General features: G+C 31.0%; 2 protein-coding genes and 1 long non-coding RNA gene across 5 annotated transcripts; 1 reads left to right on the top strand and 2 right to left on the bottom strand.

Annotated features, from left to right (window-relative positions):
* Positions 1-51: 51 nt before the first annotated feature.
* On the bottom strand, positions 52-11,626 carry LOC107366964 (frizzled-5). The gene is made up of 4 exons (XM_015934610.3): positions 10,893-11,626; positions 9,803-10,426; positions 6,047-7,244; positions 52-2,333 (listed from the first exon to the last, which is right to left on the bottom strand). The coding sequence occupies exons 2-4, from the start codon at positions 10,374-10,376 to the stop codon at positions 2,270-2,272; spliced, it is 1,836 nt and encodes a 611-aa protein (XP_015790096.2). The 5' UTR covers positions 10,377-10,426; positions 10,893-11,626; the 3' UTR covers positions 52-2,269.
* A 2,089-nt stretch (positions 11,627-13,715) lies between these two features.
* Positions 13,716-17,405, bottom strand: LOC107367116 (uncharacterized). 3 transcript variants are annotated; one of them, XM_089269648.1, is made up of 4 exons: positions 16,424-17,030; positions 16,166-16,244; positions 15,591-15,808; positions 13,716-15,301 (listed from the first exon to the last, which is right to left on the bottom strand). In XM_089269648.1, exon 4 carries the CDS (start codon positions 15,245-15,247, stop codon positions 13,832-13,834), a length of 1,416 nt encoding a protein of 471 aa, XP_089125774.1. In that variant the 5' UTR covers positions 15,248-15,301; positions 15,591-15,808; positions 16,166-16,244; positions 16,424-17,030; the 3' UTR covers positions 13,716-13,831. The 3 variants fall into 3 exon arrangements, with proteins under 3 accessions (XP_089125774.1, XP_015790289.1, XP_089125775.1); XM_015934803.3 differs by lacking the exon at positions 16,424-17,030 and adding an exon at positions 17,267-17,405 and having other exon boundaries at positions 15,591-16,209; XM_089269649.1 differs by lacking the exons at positions 16,166-16,244; positions 16,424-17,030 and adding an exon at positions 17,267-17,403.
* A 330-nt stretch (positions 17,406-17,735) lies between these two features.
* LOC112539369 (uncharacterized) lies at positions 17,736-22,472 on the top strand. The gene is made up of 2 exons (XR_003083183.2): positions 17,736-17,877; positions 19,635-22,472. It is a non-coding gene; the product is annotated as an uncharacterized LOC112539369 (long non-coding RNA).
* The last annotated feature ends 379 nt before the right edge of the window (positions 22,473-22,851 follow it).

Here is a 22,851-nt window from a genome sequence, read left to right on the forward strand (position 1 = left end):
TTGATTATTTACCACTGATTAATTTAATTACTTTCAAAAGTGACGCCAATATAACAGAAAAGGTTCTTTATTTTTGATGAATTTTGTCATCATAAATGGGTGAGTTTGAAGGAACAGATTTTAAGTTAATTTGTGAATAAAACGTTTACAATTTACCATGAAATACATCGAAAACAATATCGAGATATAAATGATGAACAGAAAGAGGTAAGAGAGTTATTACATAGGAATTATTGTATGATTAAAAATACCCTGTTTATGGCTTTCATGATGATATAAGATATTGGACGATGTTAAAGTTGGAGTTACAATAACTGACTAAATATACGGAAAAATTGATCAGTACAAATTGGAATCATTTTTTATTTGTTCTTGTCCTTGTTCAGTCAATTTGATTGAATCCGCTTTAAATGTGTTGTATTGATCAACTTGTTTCAACTCAACGTGATTCCTAAATGCATGTGAAAAGGTGGGTGATAATGGTTAACAATCTGATTATCATGATAATACGATTTACAATAAGAATTACAAAAGAAAACGAAAGCATAATCATTTGTAGCAAAAAGTCACAATTATCAGACAATAATTCCTAATTGTTTACCCTGTTTTGTAAAAAAGTATTCACTACATCAATTAATACAGTAATATATTGTATCATATTATTAAATTGAGGAATATTGACTGAAAAAAGTGACTTTCAATAATAGCAATAATACTGATTAGACATTTTTAAACATTCAGATCATTTTGTTGATTAGTAAATGTATAAAAAACGATGGCACATTATTTAATTGGTTTGTTTAATTCGGCCTTTTGAGAGTTCCTCTGGATCTTGTGAATAATTTGGACCATCAAATTGAACAACATTGAAGCGAATTTCCATCGTGATAAAGTTCGCAGTTTCTGAGATCTCCATTTTATTAGTCTTGAACTTGCAGATGAAAGATGGCTTCTTGGTTTGTTAGAGGATGATCATGATGAATTGTACAGACGCTTGAATACAGTCTTGAAAGTGTGTAGCTTGAAATGGTGGCGATGTTTGCTTGGATGATTGATGCAGCCAAAAAAAGGAAATCCAATCAAAATATTGATTAAAGTGAACTCTAAGTGAAGCATTTGAATATATCGATAATTGAAATTTTATACTTTTAGATGTGTGTGCTCATGATTAATCATTATTGATCCAGTCGATAGACAATGAATATAACTCTTGATTCATGAAAGCAGCAAATTGTGTGACAATAACTATGATTCGTGATTACTTTTCTAATAACTTGTTCATATGAAATGGTCCCATATCCAACGTTGAATCTTTCATTTATTTAATAAACAGCTTCGTCAATAATTTCAATTGATTTACTTCGGGTAGAGTTGCTAATTGTGATCCGATAGTACAAAAGAACGGTAAAAGATGATTGTTTTTCCAAAGGAATGTTGTGTAGGAATTATATCACATGATTAAAATAATTAAATAATAATTTCAAAATGACAAGATAAAATGAAGAATGGCGATAGGAAAAAGCAATGAAAAACATTATATAATTGTGAAAACAGCCAGGCATGGAATGTCATAAATACGATTAACCATGACGATGTTGGTGATTTGAGCTGATGATTTACGGTTGATAATTCAATTTGATGATTTATGTTAAAATGGTAAAAGATGAGTTGTGAGGAAATGGGGGAAAACAGGTAACATCAAATGGTCCCACAAAGGTTGTAATGGTAATGGTTTGCTGCTTTCTCCCAATAGCTATTGCATTTGGCAATCTTTGGTTGAAATTATGAAGTAATTAATTTGTAAACTTGATTCCATAAATTTAATCAATTATCTTGGTAACGGTGTTGCCAAAATTTGCTTCTGATGCTATAAAATATTTGCGATAACCGTGCTTCTGTGTGAGTCAACATGCTATAGCGTGGGCTTTTGTATTACAGGTTTTGGATGCATCAAATGTACATTTGTATAAGAATCCAGTAAACGATTATGATTGAGTTTTGCGGATTGATTGAAAATTGTTTCTCCTTTTGGCAATAAAAGCAAAAACGAATCAATGAAAAGATTGAGATAAATTGTCTTGGAATTGAGTTTTGAAGCTTAGCATGAGCTAATTTGTTTCCATCATGAATCTCATTCTCATCCTTTAATTTCTTTCGATTTGTTGATTATCCTTTTTTTAACCATCTCATGATTTGCTTCAAAATTGATTGTATTTCTGGTGTGTTGATTCAAAGGCGGTCCAATGAGGTTTCTCAAGATGACAGGTAATTAAACATGAGAGAGTGAAATTTTCCTATGAGGTTGTCCTGATGCTGACAGCTGAGCAATGTGACTGTAAAGGTAGGAAAAGAAAGAAGGAGAAATGAGTTAAATAAGAAAATATATTATTGTTGAATTATAGTTTTATCATTGAATTATTCACATGATAGTTTTACAGGTAAAGTAAGCAATCAATATTAAAACTGATGAGTTTTTTTTCGCTGGCAAAAAAAAGAGATAAATAAGAAGCTGAGAAAATCCCATTTACAGATTAATCTTCTGTATATATAGAGTCTGAATGTACACAGTTTACTGAATTTACCTTTGAATCTTATGTATAATAGAGTGAATGAAAAATTCATTTCAATGAAAGTTATCTGTGAGGTAAATTTATTCTTGGTTATTCTGGAGATGAAAAAAAGGCTCAACTCAATTTCAAGTTGATAATATAAAGTTATTATTTATATGTTATTGTTATGTTTAACCCAAATGATAACCATATAAAATTATCTCTCAAATCAAAATAAATAACAATAAAAATGAAAAGTACAAATAACTGTCAAATATTTTCGATTGAAAACAAAATAAATTTGATAGCAAATTGAGTCTCTTCAATGGCTTTCAATGGATGATAAATGAATAGCTGGAAATATTCAATGAATTGTTGGACCAAATGAAAATGAATTGTGTATTAACATAAGATTGTATCAAAAAATGAAAATTAAGAAACAAAAAGCTATATCAATATGAGTCAAAGAGATTTAGAAGTCAACTTTAAATGAAAATAATAATGAAAGTGAAAGCCATAAAGACCACAATTATGTCAATCTTGATTAAGTTACATGGTTAATAATGGTGATCAAGAAATGAGTTTGGCTTTTCCAGAATCAAGAAAATGGTTACAATAAAAATAAATTAAGACAGGGAGACAATTGAAGGCAAAATCTCATGATAATAATCAAGTTGAGTTCAGGAAATTTGATAAGTATTAACAGAAATTCTGTCTCTTTTTTTGTGCCTAATCTTTAGTCTCTCTACTGTTTTTTTTGCCTTTTGTGATCAACTTGTTAAAGCAATCTGATATGATGTGAAATGTTTCAAGAGATACAACAATAAAGCTGCTCAGTTCATCCATCATGGTGACAGAATGATTATACCAAAAACATTTTCAGTTATATTTGTATGATAATAATGTTTGTATCGACCTGAAGCCTCAATCATTTTTGATACTGAGCAGTTACTGGAAACCAATTTTTACCTTCATTTACCCTGTAATGCACAAAATAATGATAATATGATAAACTGACGCAACACAATCAAAAATTATTTGCCTGTTACTGGTTGCAATCTTGTCAATAATTTGAACACAAGATCAACAATTTGTAATGATTTAATCGGCGAGAACAGAATTGTCAGGAAAGATTAATATTATCGTTTCAAGTGAATCCCTATAATGAACCAGGCAACTGGAATATGTTGTTGCTGTTGGATGGAAATGAATGAAAAAAGGAAGAGAAGAATCTTCAAGTTTTGCTTTTCACTTTTTTTTCTTCTTCATGATAATAGATCATCTGAAACGTTGTTTTGGTTATAATAAAACTCAGGAAAATTGGTTCAATTTGTGAAGAAAAGGAAGAAAAAAAGAGAAATGAAAGGAAAACTTCTCAGATTTCTGATTCCAATGGAAATGATTTTGCTGGTGATTGATGAAGAGAAGTGAATGAAATCTAAACAACATCCATTTAGATGATATAAATATAAGTATTATTTGGAAACAGTGATTTCTTGCTTGGCTTCAAGCTTCATTTCATACCCAATCTCTGCTTTGGGACCTTATGGGATGAAAATTCACAGTTCATATCATCATTTATCCAACATGAACACCATGAGAACTTGGAAAGAAAAGCAAAAACATCATTTTTCAACAATTTACAAGTTGACCGAAATGATGAGTGTGATAACACTCGACTATTGAAATGTGAAAATATAAATAAACTTAAATTGTTTGTTGATGACAGTTGGTCAAGAAAATATGCTTTTCAAAATGCTGACCCAAGTGTAATATTGTAATCTGTGAAAAGTACAAGGTAAGCGGAAAAAAAAGATGAACCTAAATGTGTTAGTGAACAGGCAAATGAGGTGAAACATTTTTATAATCAACTTTGCAAACTCAACTTACATCTTCATCAACTTCACTTTTTTTTGCTCATCTTTACATTTTCGCACAACTTCACAGTTTTGCTCAACATAACAGTTTTTTCATCTTCCCATTTTCACTTTCATTTTCTCCTCCTTCTTCTTCCTCCTTTTTCCTCCTCATCTTTTCAACATTATACAGATGATGATTTTTTTTAAATCAAGAGTAAACATAGAAACACTTCTAAATCAATTTCTCAATACTGTAAGGTTATACTGTTTGGGTTTACCCATTAATAGCTTTTCAGTGTTAAGGTTTGACTATTGAGGAAGACTTATTATTATTCAAATAGACATCACTCATCAATGGATGGGCTTTTCAGACAAGTTGCACAGAATTTATTTAAACTGAAAATTTAACCGAAACTGATCGTAATAAGATGCAAGATGCAATTGAAAGTATTTAGTTAATTACGGGAACAAGTTTAACATCAACTTGACAATTAGACTTTACTTGAGATTTGTTGATAATCAATGTCAATTGGAGTGATTAAAAGAGCAAGATTTGTTTTATGAATAAAAAATTTCGAGAACAAAAAAAAAGTGTAAATGATATTTGAATGAACACGATTTTTGTTGATTGTTACAGCTTTTGATATTGTATTGAGTCGACACAGTTGACACTTATTCAATTGTGAGATGAAAAGAGTAAAAAGTTGATGGATGTGAGAAGAGAAAAACTGTTTTTCTATTTGAAAGGACATTTTATCGAATTATTATTTCTCTTTGCTTATCATTTGAACATCATGGGTTTGACATTTTTCAATACAATGGACAAGAGCCTTGTCTATTGATTGCAATTTTGACTAAAAGAGGAACCATTGCATTCTTTGATTGACAGGTTAGGTTTAGTATGGTGGTCAACATGTTTATCATACTTGATTATTATTATGTTGAGCATTTAGAGATGGGTAAAACTGAATCAGGCAATAATCAAATAACCAACAGGAATGAGAGGAGCAAAATTTGCTGCTTCAAGATGAACAAATATATCAAATAATAATGAAACGTAAAGTAATGAGATTTTGAGAGCAAAATAACAGCTTCTGTATCATCTGTGAGATTGCTTGAAGCTACATTTTAGACACTCTAAGTTGATGATTATTGGTTGGGTTTGTTGATTGTGTGTGTGATATTGTACGTGAAAATGTTAAATCCAACAAGGTAAGATTTAGTATTAATCTTGCCTAAGGTTAAGCGAGTAAAAACATAAACACTTGCAGATATAAAACATTTAATAATAATTTTTTTCAAATGGCAATGAAACTATACTTGCAATATTTGATGTTTATTGAATAAAATAAATGATTTCAAAGTAAGTGAGTTTTCAGAGTTCAATCTGTTCTTCTGATTATTCAAATATTTCATAGCAACCTGGATTAACCTAAAGACTTTAATCCATTTAAATTGAAAGCTTCAAATGAAATTTCTCTTTGAATAAATAACATTCATTTTATTCACCTACACTTTTGTTCAATGTTTGATGTAAATTTATTCAATTTAGGGTTGAATCAAACTGTATTTAAGGTGTTAATCATTTCCATTTGAATAGTGCGTTTGTTAAAATTGATTAAAATAGGGAAAACTTACTTTATTTGTTTGTAACTTCGCTGACTATTAACAATATATTGACTACTGCCACCGCTTGTTGAACCAATCAGTTGACCTCTTGGGTTAGGAGGTGCAATGGTTAAACAGCAGCAAAATTTTTGAGCTAAAAAGTTCCACCAAGATTCAAGTGTTTTACCCGAGAGTATCCAAAAACAGGTTGTTATACCAGGAACCAGGAGCATGATGTATTTAACCAGATGAATTGTCACATACGGTGTTTCAAGACGATATGGATTACATAGACAATGATGATACGGTTCCCAGATTGACCCGTGTGAGTATTGATAGTAGTTACATGCAATTACAACAAGGATTGGGACAATGTGTAAAATTGAGAAGATTATGATTCGAACCATTAACTTGTCCAGTCCGCATTTATCGTTTATTTGGCGAATCTGTTTACGAATCGATTTGCGTATCCGTAAGATTGAAAAAAGACCGGCCAACAAGAAAAAAACTCCTACAATAAGGTAGGCACAGAGAGGTGCGATGATGAAACGGACAAGAAGTTGTGAGTTTAGGTTACCCACAAGACAGATGCCAGCCAAAGGTTCACCATCGATTGCCTTCATTGTTATGGCCAGGTAAGATTTAACGGCAGGAATAGACCATGCAATAAAGTGGAAATAGATTGAATAATCATTTATAATTTCAACTGTCCATTTGAGACTGGCTGAGAGGAACCATGAAAAGGTTAAAATGATCCACCAAAGAGAGGCAGCCATACTGAAAAAGTAGATTAGGATAAAGACAAATGTACAGTTCCATGTTGGTGTACCAAAACCTGCATATAAAAGTTTATCTGAATCACAGGCAATTGTTTCCGAGTTGGTCAATATAGGATAAAGAAAGCCAATTGATACTATTAGGTAACAGGCTGAGAGGAAAATTATTGATCGCTCAGGATAACAGAAGCGTTCTCGACCAGTAAGGTAGGTAAAGATGACCATGATGGAACCAAGTAAACATGAAAATGCTGCTATTGTGATCATTAAAGATGATTTTGATTGTTCTTGTTTGGTGAAAAATAGGTTTGTATGACAAGGTTGAGCACAATCAATAACACCACGTTCATTGATGTGATTGTAATAATCACTTTGGACATTGATTGAAATCATTGGCGGTTTACATTCACAATGACATCGAGAACCAGTTATATCGACATTTTTGGTTGAACCTAAAAATGTAAAACGAAACGAAAAAAAAAATCATTAATATAAAGTTAAGTCAATAAATAAAAAACATAAACCTAGACAAATTATGAAGCTATCATGTGTAAACAGTTTGCGTTATGAGCATTCAATTTGGATACCTTGAAAATTAAGTATCAATAATAATCATGACAATCATATAAATGTATATTTCTGTCCATGATATTGTTTCCTGTTCCGGATACAATATATTAGGAACTGTAGATTCATGGCGTGACTTGAAAAATATAGTTAATCTCAATTACAGAGATACCAAATGACAGATTTTATCATAAGAGGAAGAAAAAGTTATCTTTTTCATTTTCAGTATTGCTTGTCAGATTTTTTGCCAATTTTGGGTTACACAGGAACCATTACTGGCGACTAGTAATATGACCAGAGTGGCCAAGGTGGTCAAAAAGATAAAGCAAGAAAAGTCTAAAACTAATGTGACAATAAAAGAGAGAGAGAAGAGAGATGAAAAAGACTAGGTAGAAAGGTCATTACTGAGTGGACACAACTGGGGAAATGGTCAAGATTGAAGGTAAGAAAGTTAGTTTAATTTGATTGGTAAAGTCTAGCTGCTTTTTACAAGATTAAAGGTAAGATTACAACTGAATGGTAACATTTTGTTTGTAATAGGAAAGGAGCGAAGTATCTTGTAATGATAATAGATTTAATTCAGAGTGACTTTCAGCTTATGTATCTTTGAGAAGCAGCAAAAATAAGGGCAAAAAAGGGGCAAAAATAATGGTATTTATCATTATGCAGTATAAAAGTGAAGACTTAATGTATTTCCAATGGATTGTAATGAGAAAAATTTTACCATGAGAAAAGGAGGAATGAAGATTGAAAAGTGTTCAAAGAGGATAAAGTAAATAGACATTATCATGAAAGGTAGAGAGCAAATGTTGAATGGAAAGGCTTGCAGTATAATGGCTATTGTATTGGTCAATCAAAGTCTCACATTTGTTTGAATTATCTTTATTCCTTATACCATGTTGACGTCAATGTTACCTTAAGACTTTTTCCAATTATCTTATAGCATCTCATCAATATCAATTAATGTGAAATTGGTAAATTAATATTATGTAATTAAGTATTTTGTGTGTGTGATATGTTGATGTGAAGCAGTAAGAGGCAGTTTTAATGAAGATTTATTGGTAACATTGCAAGTCAATTAAGGTAAATTAAACCATTACTGATATGGCCAAGAAAATTGAAAATCAAATGTTGAGATGATGATTAGAGGCTGAAATAAACTTGAAATTTACTCAAAGACAGAGATAATATGAAGAGCATGCAAATGATGATCATTTATGAAACAATTAATTCTCATTGGAAAGTGAAATGAAAATACTATTGATAAAAATATTGAATCTCATCTATTTATTTATCCAAATATGGATAAAGATATAATTGCTGTCATTAGATTAAATTGTTTAAAAAGGCCGCGAAAGCAAATAACTAATGATAGGATTATCACAAATAGACACAATTACCGGTGGTTATCAGAGGATTGTTTGCGTTTTGTCGTGGGAACCAAAATTCGCAAAAGATGTTCGTATTTTGCGAAAAGTGGACTCTTTTTGTATTGTAAGGATTGAGATAAAGATTAACGATAAATTGGAGTAAACATTGGAAGATGAGTAAATATTGCATGTAACTGTTGAAGTGCAATTCTTTGGTCACGCAAATGGAATCTTAATTTGGTATCAGAAGATAAGAGAACAGAATTTCGTGGGAAACAAAAGATCGAAAGTTATTGGCTTGAAAATGAGATAACATGACTAAAGAAATTATGTTCAAGTATTCGAAGAGAGAAATTATTATTTCGTTTCTTTTGTTTCCTTGCCTGTCAGATTAAGAGTTTGTGAGTTGAAAAGGGAAAGATGGTTACAATTAAAGTATCAAGAAGAGACTTGACAAAATATAAAATCGATATTTGAGGAAATACAGAAGTTAACATGGGAATCTATTGGGTAAAATTCAAGGTATTTGAATCATGAATTGATGGAGAAAGACAAAGAGTTTGCTTGGAACAAAATTTAGAATGAAAAGAGAAACAGAAAAGCAGAAGGAACCATTTTTACTAATCTTTTTTGTCTTCTTTTTTTTGACAATGTTTTCTTTTCTCGTCAATAAAAACATAAACCTGGAAATGTTGTTGTGCATAGAGATTTTGGTTACTTTGGTTTATTTCAACTATTTCAGTTTCACCACAAATGGCATGGTAATAAAAGTTATCTTGACTTATTATGATTGACATTGTTATTACAGTGTAAATCAGTCTATAACTGAATCAGTAACATTTTGAAAACCATTGGACGCCAAAGCTAATTTACAGTATTCAATTGAATGATAGTTTTTCAGCTACGTTAGTAGATTTAAAAATGAAACGGTTTCACAGGAATTCAGTGAGAATTTAAAATTCAAAGGTTTGGGTTCGAGAATTGGTTACCGGTTAAACCCTAGAAATTACTAGAATAGCAAAATGTTGATAGTTTTTCAAAATAGCGATTAGTTGAGAGTAAATATTACTTACTATTTAACGTAGGATAAATTGTTGAAGTTGGTGCGGTTGATAATGAATAAAATGTTGTTGAAGGGTAATGAGGTGGTGGTGGCTTTGATGGTATGGATGCTTGTGTGGATACAGTTCCAGGTCCAGGTGTTTCACCATTTTTATGATCCATACAAAGTTGCTCTTGAGATCCAAAGACGGGAAAATTATTACAATCCATTGATTCAGGCCAAGGAAAACCATATTGTAACATGATTGCAGCACAACCGGCCTGTGCTCTTTCACAAACTGAACGACAGACGGGTAGTCTTTCCGTGTAATCTTCCATGCATATTGGAGTGTACATGGAGCACAGGAAAAATCTCAAGTCATCGGAACAAGATATTTCAACGAGCGGCCAAAATTGATGAGCTTCCATTCCAGCTTCATCTTGTTTCTCGTGATGAAATTGATTTGGCATAGAGGTCATATTATAACCAATACCTCTGCACATTGGAACGGTAATTTCTTCACATTTAGACCTTCCATCTGATTCGGTTGAAGTCAGGATTGAAGGTACAAATAAGATGTAAATAAACAAAGTAAAAAAATGCATTTTGACGTCTATTGATGCTCTCGGTAAATTGTTAAATCATTGAGCTGGTTCTGTTTTGGTTTCAAAAGAGAAGAAAAAGAAATATTGAAATATTAGAAGATTGATTCAGCTTCGTAAAAATTTTAGCTTTTGATTCGTCAATTCAACTTGAAAATCAGACAACTGTTAGAAGGGCATTTTCAATTAACGTGTTGAGTAGATGTATAACTTTCACTATTAATAAAAATTTAGTGCTGAAAGTTTATGATATTAAATATTGAAAACATGAATAAAACAAATCTAACTCATTCAGAATGATTGACAGCTAGTTCACATTGATAAACAGAGATGTGTGATGAGATTATTCATTATAAGACGTTTTTTTCAATGTGATCAGCGTGAATTCGTTTGATGTTTATTTCAATTTAACATGGTTATTTTCATTGCGAATTGAGATTTTTTTATATAAATGGACAAAAACATGTAAATAAGAGATTCACATTGGGAAGCAAAAAAAGTCGAAATTAGTAAACTTACATTTGATGATGATTTGCATTACTTAATATTTAAATTAAAAGTTGTCAGTTGGTTGTGTTCAGTGTCTTCAACTGTACACTGGATGAAGATGACACTGATAATGATATTGATAGAGACGATGAATGTCAATTTAAATTAAAAACCAGAAGACACATAAAATAAACAATTAGGATTCCCTTGAACTTTGATGAGGAACCAAGTTAGGCCCGTAATATTTACTTTTGTTGCAGGCAAAACAAAACAAGTGGATGTAAAAAAAGTCAATGAAATGAGACGGAATTAGTTACACAGGTAAAACATAGCAAATAGAGTTGCTTTGAGTATATAATAATGTTGATGATGAAGATGAGTGTAAAAGTTGGAGCTCATTTTTAACTAATAATACTGATGAATTAATGATGGCAAATGAAACCCAAGAAGAAGAGGAAATTCAACTGGAACAGATAAAAAACAAATGCATTGGTGATGAGTAGGAAGAAGAAGTGACTTTAAGTTGGTGATGATGGAGTTAAAAATGGTGATGATTGACCAAATGAAGGAAATAATGAGAAGGATGATGGTGATGAGATTAAACCATTTGATTGATAATTCACATCGAGACAATTGTCTTTACGATCTAGAGTATCATTTGGATGTAAATAAAACCTTCAGAGGCTGATCCAAAGAGTGATCTAAACTTCGACTCGGAGCAACAGCATCAGCAGCAGCTGCCATCTACCATCACCTAAACTTGTCAACTTGCTGCCATCTGCAGGATAATTTATGACATAGTTTGATCAAAACTAGATATTTCAGCGCCTTTTGATTCCTTAACTAATAGTTAATAAAAATGATCAATCTATGAATCTATCTTGCATACAAAGTCAACTTATATTTTATTTTTTAAATTTTTATTGGCTCCACAATAGATTTTCCTTCTAATTTAGTCCATATTTTTCGAGCATTAGATGAATATCCGAATCCCAATTTTTGGGAAAATCATTAGTTCATTAAAAGTGCAAAGATATTCTTAAGATGAGTCGAAATTATCGGAGTATAATTATATAATTATATGAGTCGGACGTATTGTGTCTCTACATCTATCTAACCCTTATATTGCTCCAATTTTGTCCGTTAAAATTTAACTTCTATTATCGTTTCAGTTACACAAATATGTTCAAAATTGGTGAGTAGCCAGTTTCTGGTTTTTCTGGTTTCGGTCATTTTTGATACTCAATTCATACAAGTTTTTTAGATTTGATTCGATTTTTCACGGTAAATTAATTTCTCTGTGCTTTTCACAGTACCATCTGATATGTATGTCATATTTGAACGTTGATTATCATCTGATTTACAATTGATTATTGGAATTATTCGCACTATATTGAGTTTATTGCAAGCCTTATTTATTAATACCAAGTACAGTTTAGCTTGATTATTGGCAATTGCTTCCAAATAAAACATTGATTTCAATTGAGTTGAGCGAATTGAAACCACGAGTGTTTAATTTGAACCACAAATGGGAAAAGGCAAATGAAGTTCACGGATACGTAACAATGAAATAATAAAAGTTTGAAATGTCATTAAGACTGTTATTTAAGATAACTTATATTTTCGAGAAAAGTAATAATAAATGTTACTTAATTGAGACCGTAATGCGTTACAAATTGAGACTGGATAATTGAGCCTTATCGGCATGGATGGAAAAATGTTCATTCATTTTCATGAGATTCCCAAAAATTGTGTCTCAGTCCGTTTAAATTGAAATTAGACATTCTTCCTAATTCGCTGGAAAACCAAGCAAACAAATTAGGAAATAATCAAGCAAATTGGACTGAAGACGAAGCCAATCAGTTGATCATTGAAACATTATCGATATTGATTTTACCCATTTACATGATTCACCAATCTCTTAGTTGGTTAAAGCAAACATTTAACTAAATGGCCATTAACAGTGGAAACCATTTTAATTATCAATCAAATTGAAAATTTTCATTTCCATTGTATCAATGACAAAAAGACAACAACAGTTAAGTTGTACCAATAGACAATAATGATTGAAAGTATCTCTTCTGTCACAATTGATATTATCATGTATTTATATATTAAATAAAAAATGTTATTCAGGTCAAATCAACTGACCATATAAATAAGGAAAAGCTACTTCATGGTGTTGATTTGATGATTAGCTCTCACTTTTAGTTCACACAACAAAATATTGGATTGTAAAGCACAAAATGGTTTATTAAAATACCATAAATTGTACCTTAAAAATGAACCAAATCAAAACGAATCACAACCCATTGATTGATAACCAGAAACTGGTTTTTGGGTTTTGAAAGATTCATTGATTGGTCATGTGTCCATAAATAACAATAGAAGCAACCTTAATTTTAGGTGAACTGTAAGAAGTTGAATTTAAAAATAAAGCATTTCTGATTGTTGACTCAACTCATTGTTAGTCAACAATTAAGATAAATTTGTGTCAAGGAAACGAGTTTAGGTTGAAGATGTTGATGGTTAAATGGTGAAGACGTTTTACATTTTGTAATATTCAATCAATTAACCAGCCTTGATTAACCAAGTTGGTTAGTTTAATTTTATGGAAAAGCCTTGAAAAATCAAAACCAATAGATGATTATTTCAAGCTAAACTATTAACTGGTGAAATAACTGAACATTGATTCACAGCAATTTAAACTGAACATTTAACGATAACTGAGTCACTTCCTTTCCAGTTGATTACGATAAATTAATTGAATGTGTATCATCTCTACAAAAATCTGTGGCTTTTTTATTACATTCATAATAATCATAATTTTTTAAATATATAAAAGACTCACAATTAATAATATTAAATATATTAATAAATGCTATAAAACACAATGGTTATAAAATTGAAACTAATTATAATTACATTGAGATTGGTTAATCTTTTGTTTTGGTTTTTAAAAAAAGTGGTCAATCTGGTTGAATTAAAACTATACATAAAATGATTGGCAACAAGAGTGAAATGACAGTTGATGGCGAGTGAAGTTGATTGCCATTACCAGTTATATAAACCTTTTCCCGATGGCCATAGGAAACATCTGATTCAATATCTAAAACATATTGACCTTCCTCAATAACAATCGATCCTCGAGGAGTTTCAAGTAAAACGGGAAGAGTCCAGTTCAAGCGAAAATCATCAAATGGATCTGATCTTCGAGGGATTCGAGGTAAGGTTAAATTGTTGAGGACCGAGATCCATTCACCATCAGTTAATATTGATACATTGAAGTAGGAATTGGAAACGTTTACTCGAAGTGATTGTTCACTGGGTCCGGTTAGTTCAAGAATTACTGTCCTAGGAATGGGCGAGTAGGCTTGAAGGTAAAAATCAATCGCGGGTCGACGTTGAATATACGATTGTGAGGTTAAAGAGGATGAATAAAATGATATTGGTGTTGGTGCAGGTTCAATGATAACTAGATATTTGGATCCACCGTGATGTCTATGGCAACAGCGAAGAAAAGCCATTTTATGTAAAGGCAATGATTCTGGTCTTAGGTCTTTGGTTATGTCATCATATCCTATGGTTACCGTGAAATCACCATTGTTTATTAGATCCACTTTTTGGTGAGTTGAAAGAGTAGGCCAAAGGTAATCGTAACGATTAAATATGAAGCTACATGATTTGGATGAATTGGAAACATAACTGTATTTTAATCCATTTCCTTGAATTACTTCGGCAATTGCATTGCCAGTAGACAATAGACGACAAGAATAATTGATTACGGTGGTTTCTCGGTTGTAATTTTGATTAACACCATGGTGGCGATGGTTGTGATTAGATGAGTAGCTGTGAAGATATGAGTTAGCTGAGTTGGCTGAAGAGGAGGAAGATGAGGATGATTGAGTTAAATCATTGTAAAATCTATTGTTTTCACGTCCATAAGGTAATAAACCATTATTTGACTCTGTATTGCTAAGGTAACCACCATTGGTGTTTCCGCTGGTTGGATTATTTAAACCATTATCATCTTTAATGGTATTATGAGAGTAAGATGTTGATGAGGATGAAGATGATGATGGTATTGATGAACGTCGATAACCAGGAAAGACTAATGTGAAAAACATTACATGATCTCGTAAATAATCGCCTGGTGTCAACTGTGTTAAGGTTATGTTAACTCGTTCAAATAAATCCTCCGTTGGATCAACCGTTATGGTCGCCTCCATAAGGCAACTTGATTTACCAGTTGAACATTGTGAGTTACGTGATTGAGGAAGGTAAAAGGTGACTTGTGAACACGATCGGTGGCATGATTTGTGGCCAAAATGACCAAAGGTCATAATTAAAACTGAGGTTAGTAACCATAATGACGGAGCAACCATGGCGAGGTACTATTGATGATTATCCTGGTTGATTATTAAATCATTGAGATGACTCTATTAGACAATAAAGAGAAGAGAATTTTTAAGATTAGTAAAGTGTAAAAGCTTGAAAAAATGATAGATTTTGACTAATTAAACTTGAAAATCAGACAATCGTTAAAAGGACAGTTACAACTACCGCATATTTTACAGTTGACAGCATAAATTAAAAACGTTAGCCTGAATTAATATGACATTAAAATCAAGATTAAACAAATGTATTAACAACTCATTTTGAGTGATTTAGCATGTAAATGTGAGACTAACAGGATTGAACAAAAACAATTGAAATTAGTCAACTTACATTTGAAATACGTGATGATTTGCATCACTCAATAAAAGCTGTCAATTGTCGGTTGTGTTCAGTGTTTTCAACTGTACACTGGATGAAGATGACACTGATAATGATATTGATAGAGACGATGAATGTCAATTTAAATTAAAAACCAGAAGACACATAAAATAAACAATTAGGATTCCCTTGAACTTTGATGAGGAACCAAGTTAGGCCCGTAATATTTACTTTTGTTGCAGGCAAAACAAAACAAGTGGATGTAAAAAAAAGTCAATGAAATGAGACGGAATTAGTTACACAGGTAAAACATAGCAAATAGAGTTGCTTTGGGTATGTAATAATGTTGATGATGAAGATGAGTGTAAGAGTTGGAGCTCATTTTTAACTAATAATACTGATGAATTGATGATGGCAAATGAAACCCAAGAAGAAGAGGAAATTCAACTGGAAGAAATGAGAAACAAATGGATTGATGATGAGGAAGAAGAAGGAGTCAAGGAGTCAAATGTGATGATGATTGAACCAAATGAGGGAAAGAATGAGTAAGATGATGATGAGATTAAACCATATGATTGATAATTTACATTGATACGTAAATTAGATTAAAACACTGAGACCTTCATGTTTCCTGCCATAAGATAATTTAACACCATAAACGAGTCACTAAGAAAATGGTAAAGAAGAAGAAGATGAAGAAAACAAATTATCAGAAGATATTAACAATACTAAATAAGGTCAGTTGTTATTGTTTATTATTGTTGTAAGGTTTTAAAAATTATCAACTGGTAACAATTACAATTGTTTTTGAAATTAAATTTAATAATCAGAAACATAATACTTACCAAAAGAAGAATCAGAAGTTACAGCAAAAGTAACACCAGTAACCCAAAGCAAAATGGACGAAAGTGAAAGCACAAGTTTAACATAAAGAGAGAAGAAAAAAGAGCTAAAATTTCAATTCAATCATTGTTATTCAGGGTTGATACTTTCACTAAAACATGGTAACGTGTTTTAAATTCATTTCATTTTTCATGCTTAACAATCAATTGATACACTGAACAGGATATAAACAGCTAACAATAATATGCATTCACAAAAAAAGAAGCAGTTTTATGCAAAGAAATACAAAAATGGGTAAAAAGAGCGTTATGATTTGTCAGCAGAAGACATCAGACGTTGAAGCGTAGAGACAACAATTGAAGGGAACAACCAGAATGGTTAAATTTTTGGACAATTGCAATTAATAATTCACTATTTGGTGGTATTAACATTATTGTAAAAGGTACATTAAGTGAATCAAATGTTTGGACCAGTTGATGGTGGAGTTGTTGGTGTTACCGTTTGATGTTGTTGATGTTGCTGGTTGTACAAAGATACAGATTTTTTGACAAAAACAAGGTTTGTCTCACACATTAGAGTTTGCTGTTGTTGATGTTGATGATTGTTGGACAATTAGTTGGTTACCAAGGAAGGTCAAAGTCTTTTAATTTTTATAATTTGATAAACTGTTATTAGGACTAATGATTAAATTGGTTGATTCGTCTTCCCTCTCTCGGAGCAAAATAATCAGACATTTTGAATTACTTCAAATTTGCTAACCAACGTTGACACGACAACAATTATTTCAACTGTACATTAATTAATGTTCAAATAATAGTAATGAGAGTTTATCGTGATTTGCTTACCGTGTTAAAGTCAATGATGAGAAAGGTAAGTTGTTGTCAAGAGTAGCAGGGTGTGTAAGTCATGGAGGAGGATAAAGTGGTTGAGGAGGTAAACCTGAAGGTGATGGTGAGATTCCGGATGCTGTGTAATATTGCAATAAACAGGTTGAATGTTTGTTTTCACTTAAACAATTTCAATTGTTACCATTGATTGTAGAGATGTTGATGAACGGTTAATGTTGAACAAGACTAACCATTGAACTTACCATTTGGGTTTAAATTTTGAGATTCAACCCTTATTCAGATACCTGATGAAACACAAACCCTTTTCGCTACCATTTTTCGTATTAAATTACATAATTTACACTTCTAAATGAAATACTAATTAGTGAATTACTAGTTAATCTTCCTTGTTTAACCCATTTCAACTTTTAACTCTGTTAGTTGATACGAAAAAAAAGCTAATTTCATTTGTTTCTATTTAGATAGATGTCACTAGTTCAAAGTTTAATAAAAAATCAAGATTTTAAATTTTTTTTGTTTTGGTGTTCAATATTTATGAATATTTTGTTAAAATGTGTTTTAATTAAACTAATTAAATGGTGTTGGACTCAATAATTGTGATTGTAAAGGTTAGTGAAATGTTAATTAAATAAAAAAATTTGTCTGATTTAACCAGGTTTAATGTAAACAGTGTTTATTGGTAAAAGCCTTTTCAATATCAAATTATGATTTACCTTTTTATGCTTGGTTAGGCAAAAATGTGATTTAAGTGATCAAAGTCAATTTGAATTTAACATTATTTTTTGTTCATTACAGCTTAGTACAATCATTAATCAAGGTTAAATCGGTTAATCGATGTATTTTATTCAAAAATAGTAAAGACCATAACTAGGTGAAGTTTGATCAACCGAGTATTGAATATCGTGTAAATGTAACCAACTCATTAACCATCATTACAACTGACAATCTAATTGTGACTCGTTACTCACATTTAATTATTTTTGCAAACCGATTTCAACTCAACTCTAAATCATGCCTAATATAATTTCTTAGCCCATCAGTCCAAAATTATAGCCAAAAATAAAGATTTTTATGGTCAAAGAACTGGTCAAACCACACAAATCAACATCAATTTGGAAATATATTTTTTTGTAAAACCATGTTATAATGAAAATCGGATGAATATCAAGTACAAAAGCAATTCATTCACGTTTTTAACAAAAAATTGCGTTTTTTGAAAACTTTATAACGATTTATTGATCAGTTTTTTATTGAAAGGTAACAATAAATAGAAAAATTTTAGCAACAATTATAATTGATTATCATCTCAATAAAAGTTGAGCTAAATGGATTGATTGTGAAACTAATCCAGTAAATCAAAGCATTTTTCACTTTTCAAAACTACAGTTTACAGCGAAATTCAAGATTTTACAATTTTTTTACATCAGTTAAAAAATGCCGAACATTACTCTTTAATTATCAGATTAATAGCTTCCTTAATCATTATAAAGTTTTCGTAGTTGATCAACAAAAAATGATAAAAACTTGTAACTAAAGTTAACGTTTGATACGCCATCTTCTGGTTAATTTATTGACTCAAAATGTACTAACAAAAACTTTTTCAACAATTTTATGAAAATAACAGAAGGATGTGATTTTTGATTGATTTTATGAATGTTGAGCTCTAAGGGTGAAAACTTTATTCCAGTTAAGGATGGAATCCTTATTTTTAAAACTAAGCCCTTTCTAACACTTTTCACCTCAATATATCGAGATTGAGACGTGACTATAAATAATTGACTCTTTTGAAAGATGTTGACTCTTGAAATTATTCAATCTTCATTAGAATGTATTTAATCATGTTTTTCATCTTTCATTTTATTGTTGAATTTGTTTGACTACTTTTAAACTGTTTCTGTTTTGTCTTTCTAATGTTTAAGTTCAAATCGCATCCATTCATTAACGATGTATTAATAGTTATAACGATTCCTCAATTCCTCTGCTATCAATGATTATCCAGCAAAAGATATTCTTAATATCTCTTATTACAGCAAGAACAAGGCGTTTTATAGTCTGTATTCAGCTTGTATTAATGATAACTATCTGAGCTTGACTTTATTTAAACTTCGATTTATTCACGATTAAAGTATCATAAATTATGAGCTGTAAGGTTATTCAAGATCATTCGTTATCAAAATATCAAATGTTATCTCTTTCTGTACTGTGTACTAACACAACAGTATGAAGATCATGCTATTTAAAAGCTCGAATAGCCAAAACGAAAGTGATCTTCTTATAACCTCCGGTTTGACTGATGAAAAAATCAGATCAAATTTACCCGGAAATATCCAAATTAATGTGATACTTACCTTGACTTTCATTCCAGCCTTGGATGTAAACAAAGAGGAAGAAATCATTTGTTACCTTTGTTTTACTCAACTTGCTTACCCACCAACATGATTCAATCACAATGCTGATGCTACGTGTTGATTATGCCTCCAATTTAATCATATGAAACAGATGAGCCTAAATTTTAGATGTCATCATCTTGACAAAGAACCGGTTGAACAATTTGATTTCAACTCTAATTTTTCATCACAATCCCGTGACTCTCCCACACAAGTAATAATGTTTATAATTGCAATCATCATTTAACCAACACTCAATATGGAACCATCTAGTACTATTAGTCTGATCTCAGGATTGAATGGTTGTTCCTATCAATCTCCTGACAGACACCAAGGACTAACCCATTTTGACTATCCTCTTCAACTTCATGTTAAAGGACTTAAATAAAGTAACTAACAATAGTACATGATTAATATAAAATCACGATGAAAATGTTGAAAAAGATGAACAAATGTGAAATAACAACATCAACGATGGCAATCACTGAACCATTTTTTATCCATTCTTTGTATTGAAAAACACCAACAAAGTGATTGTTGATTTATGCGAAACAAAGTGTGTAACCAAATTCAACGTGATTGTTAATGATTTATCAGAAAAAGAAAGATAATAATGAAAAGAAAGTTGAATTGGAAACATTAAAAAGTAGGTAAGAGGTTGAAGGTATTATTAATACAAGGCATGAAGAGGAAAAAATAAAGATGGATGATGATCTAAAGACAAAATAAGATGAAAAAAAGTGAGTTATATTAAAAGATAATAAAGAAACTAGTTCGTTTTGATGCCATTTATATATGCAACAATAAATAACGACGATTGAGGTCATTCGCTTTATTAAATGAAGAACTGGTCATTCAGTATCATCCTCCTCATTTTTATCATCATCATCACCATCACTATCTTAAACAACACTACGATTCACCTTTTAGTTGAACAGTTTCTTTCAATACAATGTAAACTCAATAGTCCATTTGGTTTTCCCTGGTTAACCGACATTTCAACTCTACCGCCAAGCCAAAATTTTCAGTCAAACTCTTGTTTAATTGGTTTAACCAGTATTTCCTAGGTAACCAGAGATACCGGTATCTCCCTGGTTACCCCATTGTTACCCAATATGAAAGATGAATTGGATTATGATCCTGAACCACGTTCTGTGTTGTTTATTTTGGTTAAAGTGTTATCCTTGTTGGCAATTATGTGTTTAATTGTTCACAAAGTGCAATCTATTCCTTCAAATCAGGTTGACTTTGATTCGTCTTCTTCACCGTTTTATTCAGAAGCTTCGGGTTACATTGATCGAGTTGAAATGGAGAATGCTTTACTTGCCATTGGAACCACATTTACCTTTATTATTCATGTCATTGGATTATTGGCTGTTATTCGGGAACATCATTGGCTTTTATTTATATATTCAACTTATTTATCGTTAACTGTCCTCCTCAATGTATTACCGGTTCTTCAGAGTCCACCGTTAATGGTAAACATGGCTGTTAATCTGGCAACCGGACTGTTAACCTTTGCTTTAGCATTAATGTCAAGGAATCGATTTCTTCTTCCCTTTTTATCAGCTGAGGAATCCATTTGACACAATTAATTGACTACAGTTTAACTTTAATCAACTTGAATACCTTGACAGTTGGATAAAATGGTAAACTCGAATGAGCGAGAAAAATTAAGACAAAAACAAGGTAATTAAAGTTCGGTCCTAATGATGGTGATGGCAACAAAATGTGATCAGTCAAATTATATTGGATTCTTGCTAACTACTTTTTTCAAGAGTCAATTGGTTAACCAAAGAATCGATTGAAGGATAAATATTCACTCTTCAATTCCAGGACATTCAAGGACTCATAATCATCATCTTAACCCAATCATCAACTCGTTGAAGTGATACAATGAGTAAAGTCATATCAAAAGTTTTAAACTTTAGCTAAATACTTAATTATTTTTATTTTTATATTCACAATTTGGTAATAATTGTTAGTAACTAGCTTAATTCACTGCCACTTGAAAATTTGATTCGTTAAATTTTCTCATCTATATTATTGAATAATTGCTGGAAGAAATGAAAGTTGAAAAATTAAGGAAATTATAAGTGATCAAGACAAGGTCTTGAAGAAGGAGAATTAGTGAGAAAAAGTTTAACTAATTTTACAATCAAATGTTTCATTCGATTTTAATTTTTATCATTTTATACATTTTGATTTAATTTATGATTGTAATCTATTGACAGTGTTTACTTTTTTGGTGTTTCAATTAGTATTCACTTTTGGATCAATACTGTGCATCAAATGTCTAAATCAACCCTCAATATTGTTTCCCTTTCCCTATTCATATTAATTGTTACCCATCAATTCAATTGCATCCCATCTCTTTGTATAACCTCAACTCCATGTCACCATTTGACTCGTTCAAGATGCACAAGTTTCAATACGGATGGACAAACCTATGTTTGGTCAATGTTTGGTCGAACCTGTAAATGTTGCTCTTTCGAGGATAAACCTGATGATCAAGACTATGACAATCAACAGTTGACGAGGAAATCAACATTAAAAATCAAACCAACATTAACACCAATCGTTTCAACCCTGATTGATAACATCGTGAATACAAATGATACTTCATTGTAAATAACTGATTAAACCTAAAAATAGTTTTATTCACATTCAAATTGTATAATCATCAATCAACTAACTCATCTTCGTAATATATTTTTTATAATTGTTTTGATTGTGATGTTTTATTATCAAGTTAAATCAAATGAGATATAAATTTTATTATAATCTTACAATAAATGAGCAAAATTTATTGTCAATTCCCCCCATATTGTCCCTCAATTGCATTTGAATCATGACCTCAAAATCGTTAAAAATGTTGCTGACTCTCAAGTCAAATATGCAAATCGATAAATCTCAATATTAGAGTTGTTCATCAACTTGTTTCTTTTTTCACCAGATATTCAGGGCATGATAATCATGTTATCAGTTAGATGTATCAACGCCAAATAGACGATAATAATTTCCTATCGCTCCATGTTCAATCCATAAATTTTATATTTATTTGTTAAATCTAATTGGAAAATCGTCTTTGAGGCTAAGATCTTAACTGAAATAAATTAAAAGCTGGATACGTGTTTGATATTTATAAATAAGTACTTGAGCAAAATCAAATTTTAGAGTTAACATACAATTTAA

The sequence above is a fragment of the Tetranychus urticae genome, chromosome 3 (genome assembly GCF_039701765.1).
Source record: "Tetranychus urticae isolate SD_2017Ah chromosome 3, NJAU_TeUrti_SD_1.0, whole genome shotgun sequence".
Classification (NCBI taxonomy): Eukaryota; Metazoa; Arthropoda; class Arachnida; order Trombidiformes; family Tetranychidae; genus Tetranychus; species Tetranychus urticae.

What these genes read in the sequence shown, in the direction of transcription:
- LOC107366964 (XM_015934610.3), bottom strand. Translation starts at nt 10,376, where the DNA reads ATGCATTTTTTTACTTTGTTTATTTACATCTTATTTGTACCTTCAATC. An exon ending in AATTTATCCTACGTTAAATA is followed by an intron (nt 7,245 to 9,802) that starts GTAAGTAATATT and finishes TTACATTTTTAG; the next exon opens with GTTCAACCAAAAATGTCGAT. An exon ending in CGAAGTTACAAACAAATAAA is followed by an intron (nt 2,334 to 6,046) that starts GTAAGTTTTCCC and finishes CTACCTTTACAG; the next exon opens with TCACATTGCTCAGCTGTCAG.
- LOC107367116 (XM_015934803.3), bottom strand. Translation starts at nt 15,247, where the DNA reads ATGGTTGCTCCGTCATTATGGTTACTAACCTCAGTTTTAATTATGACC.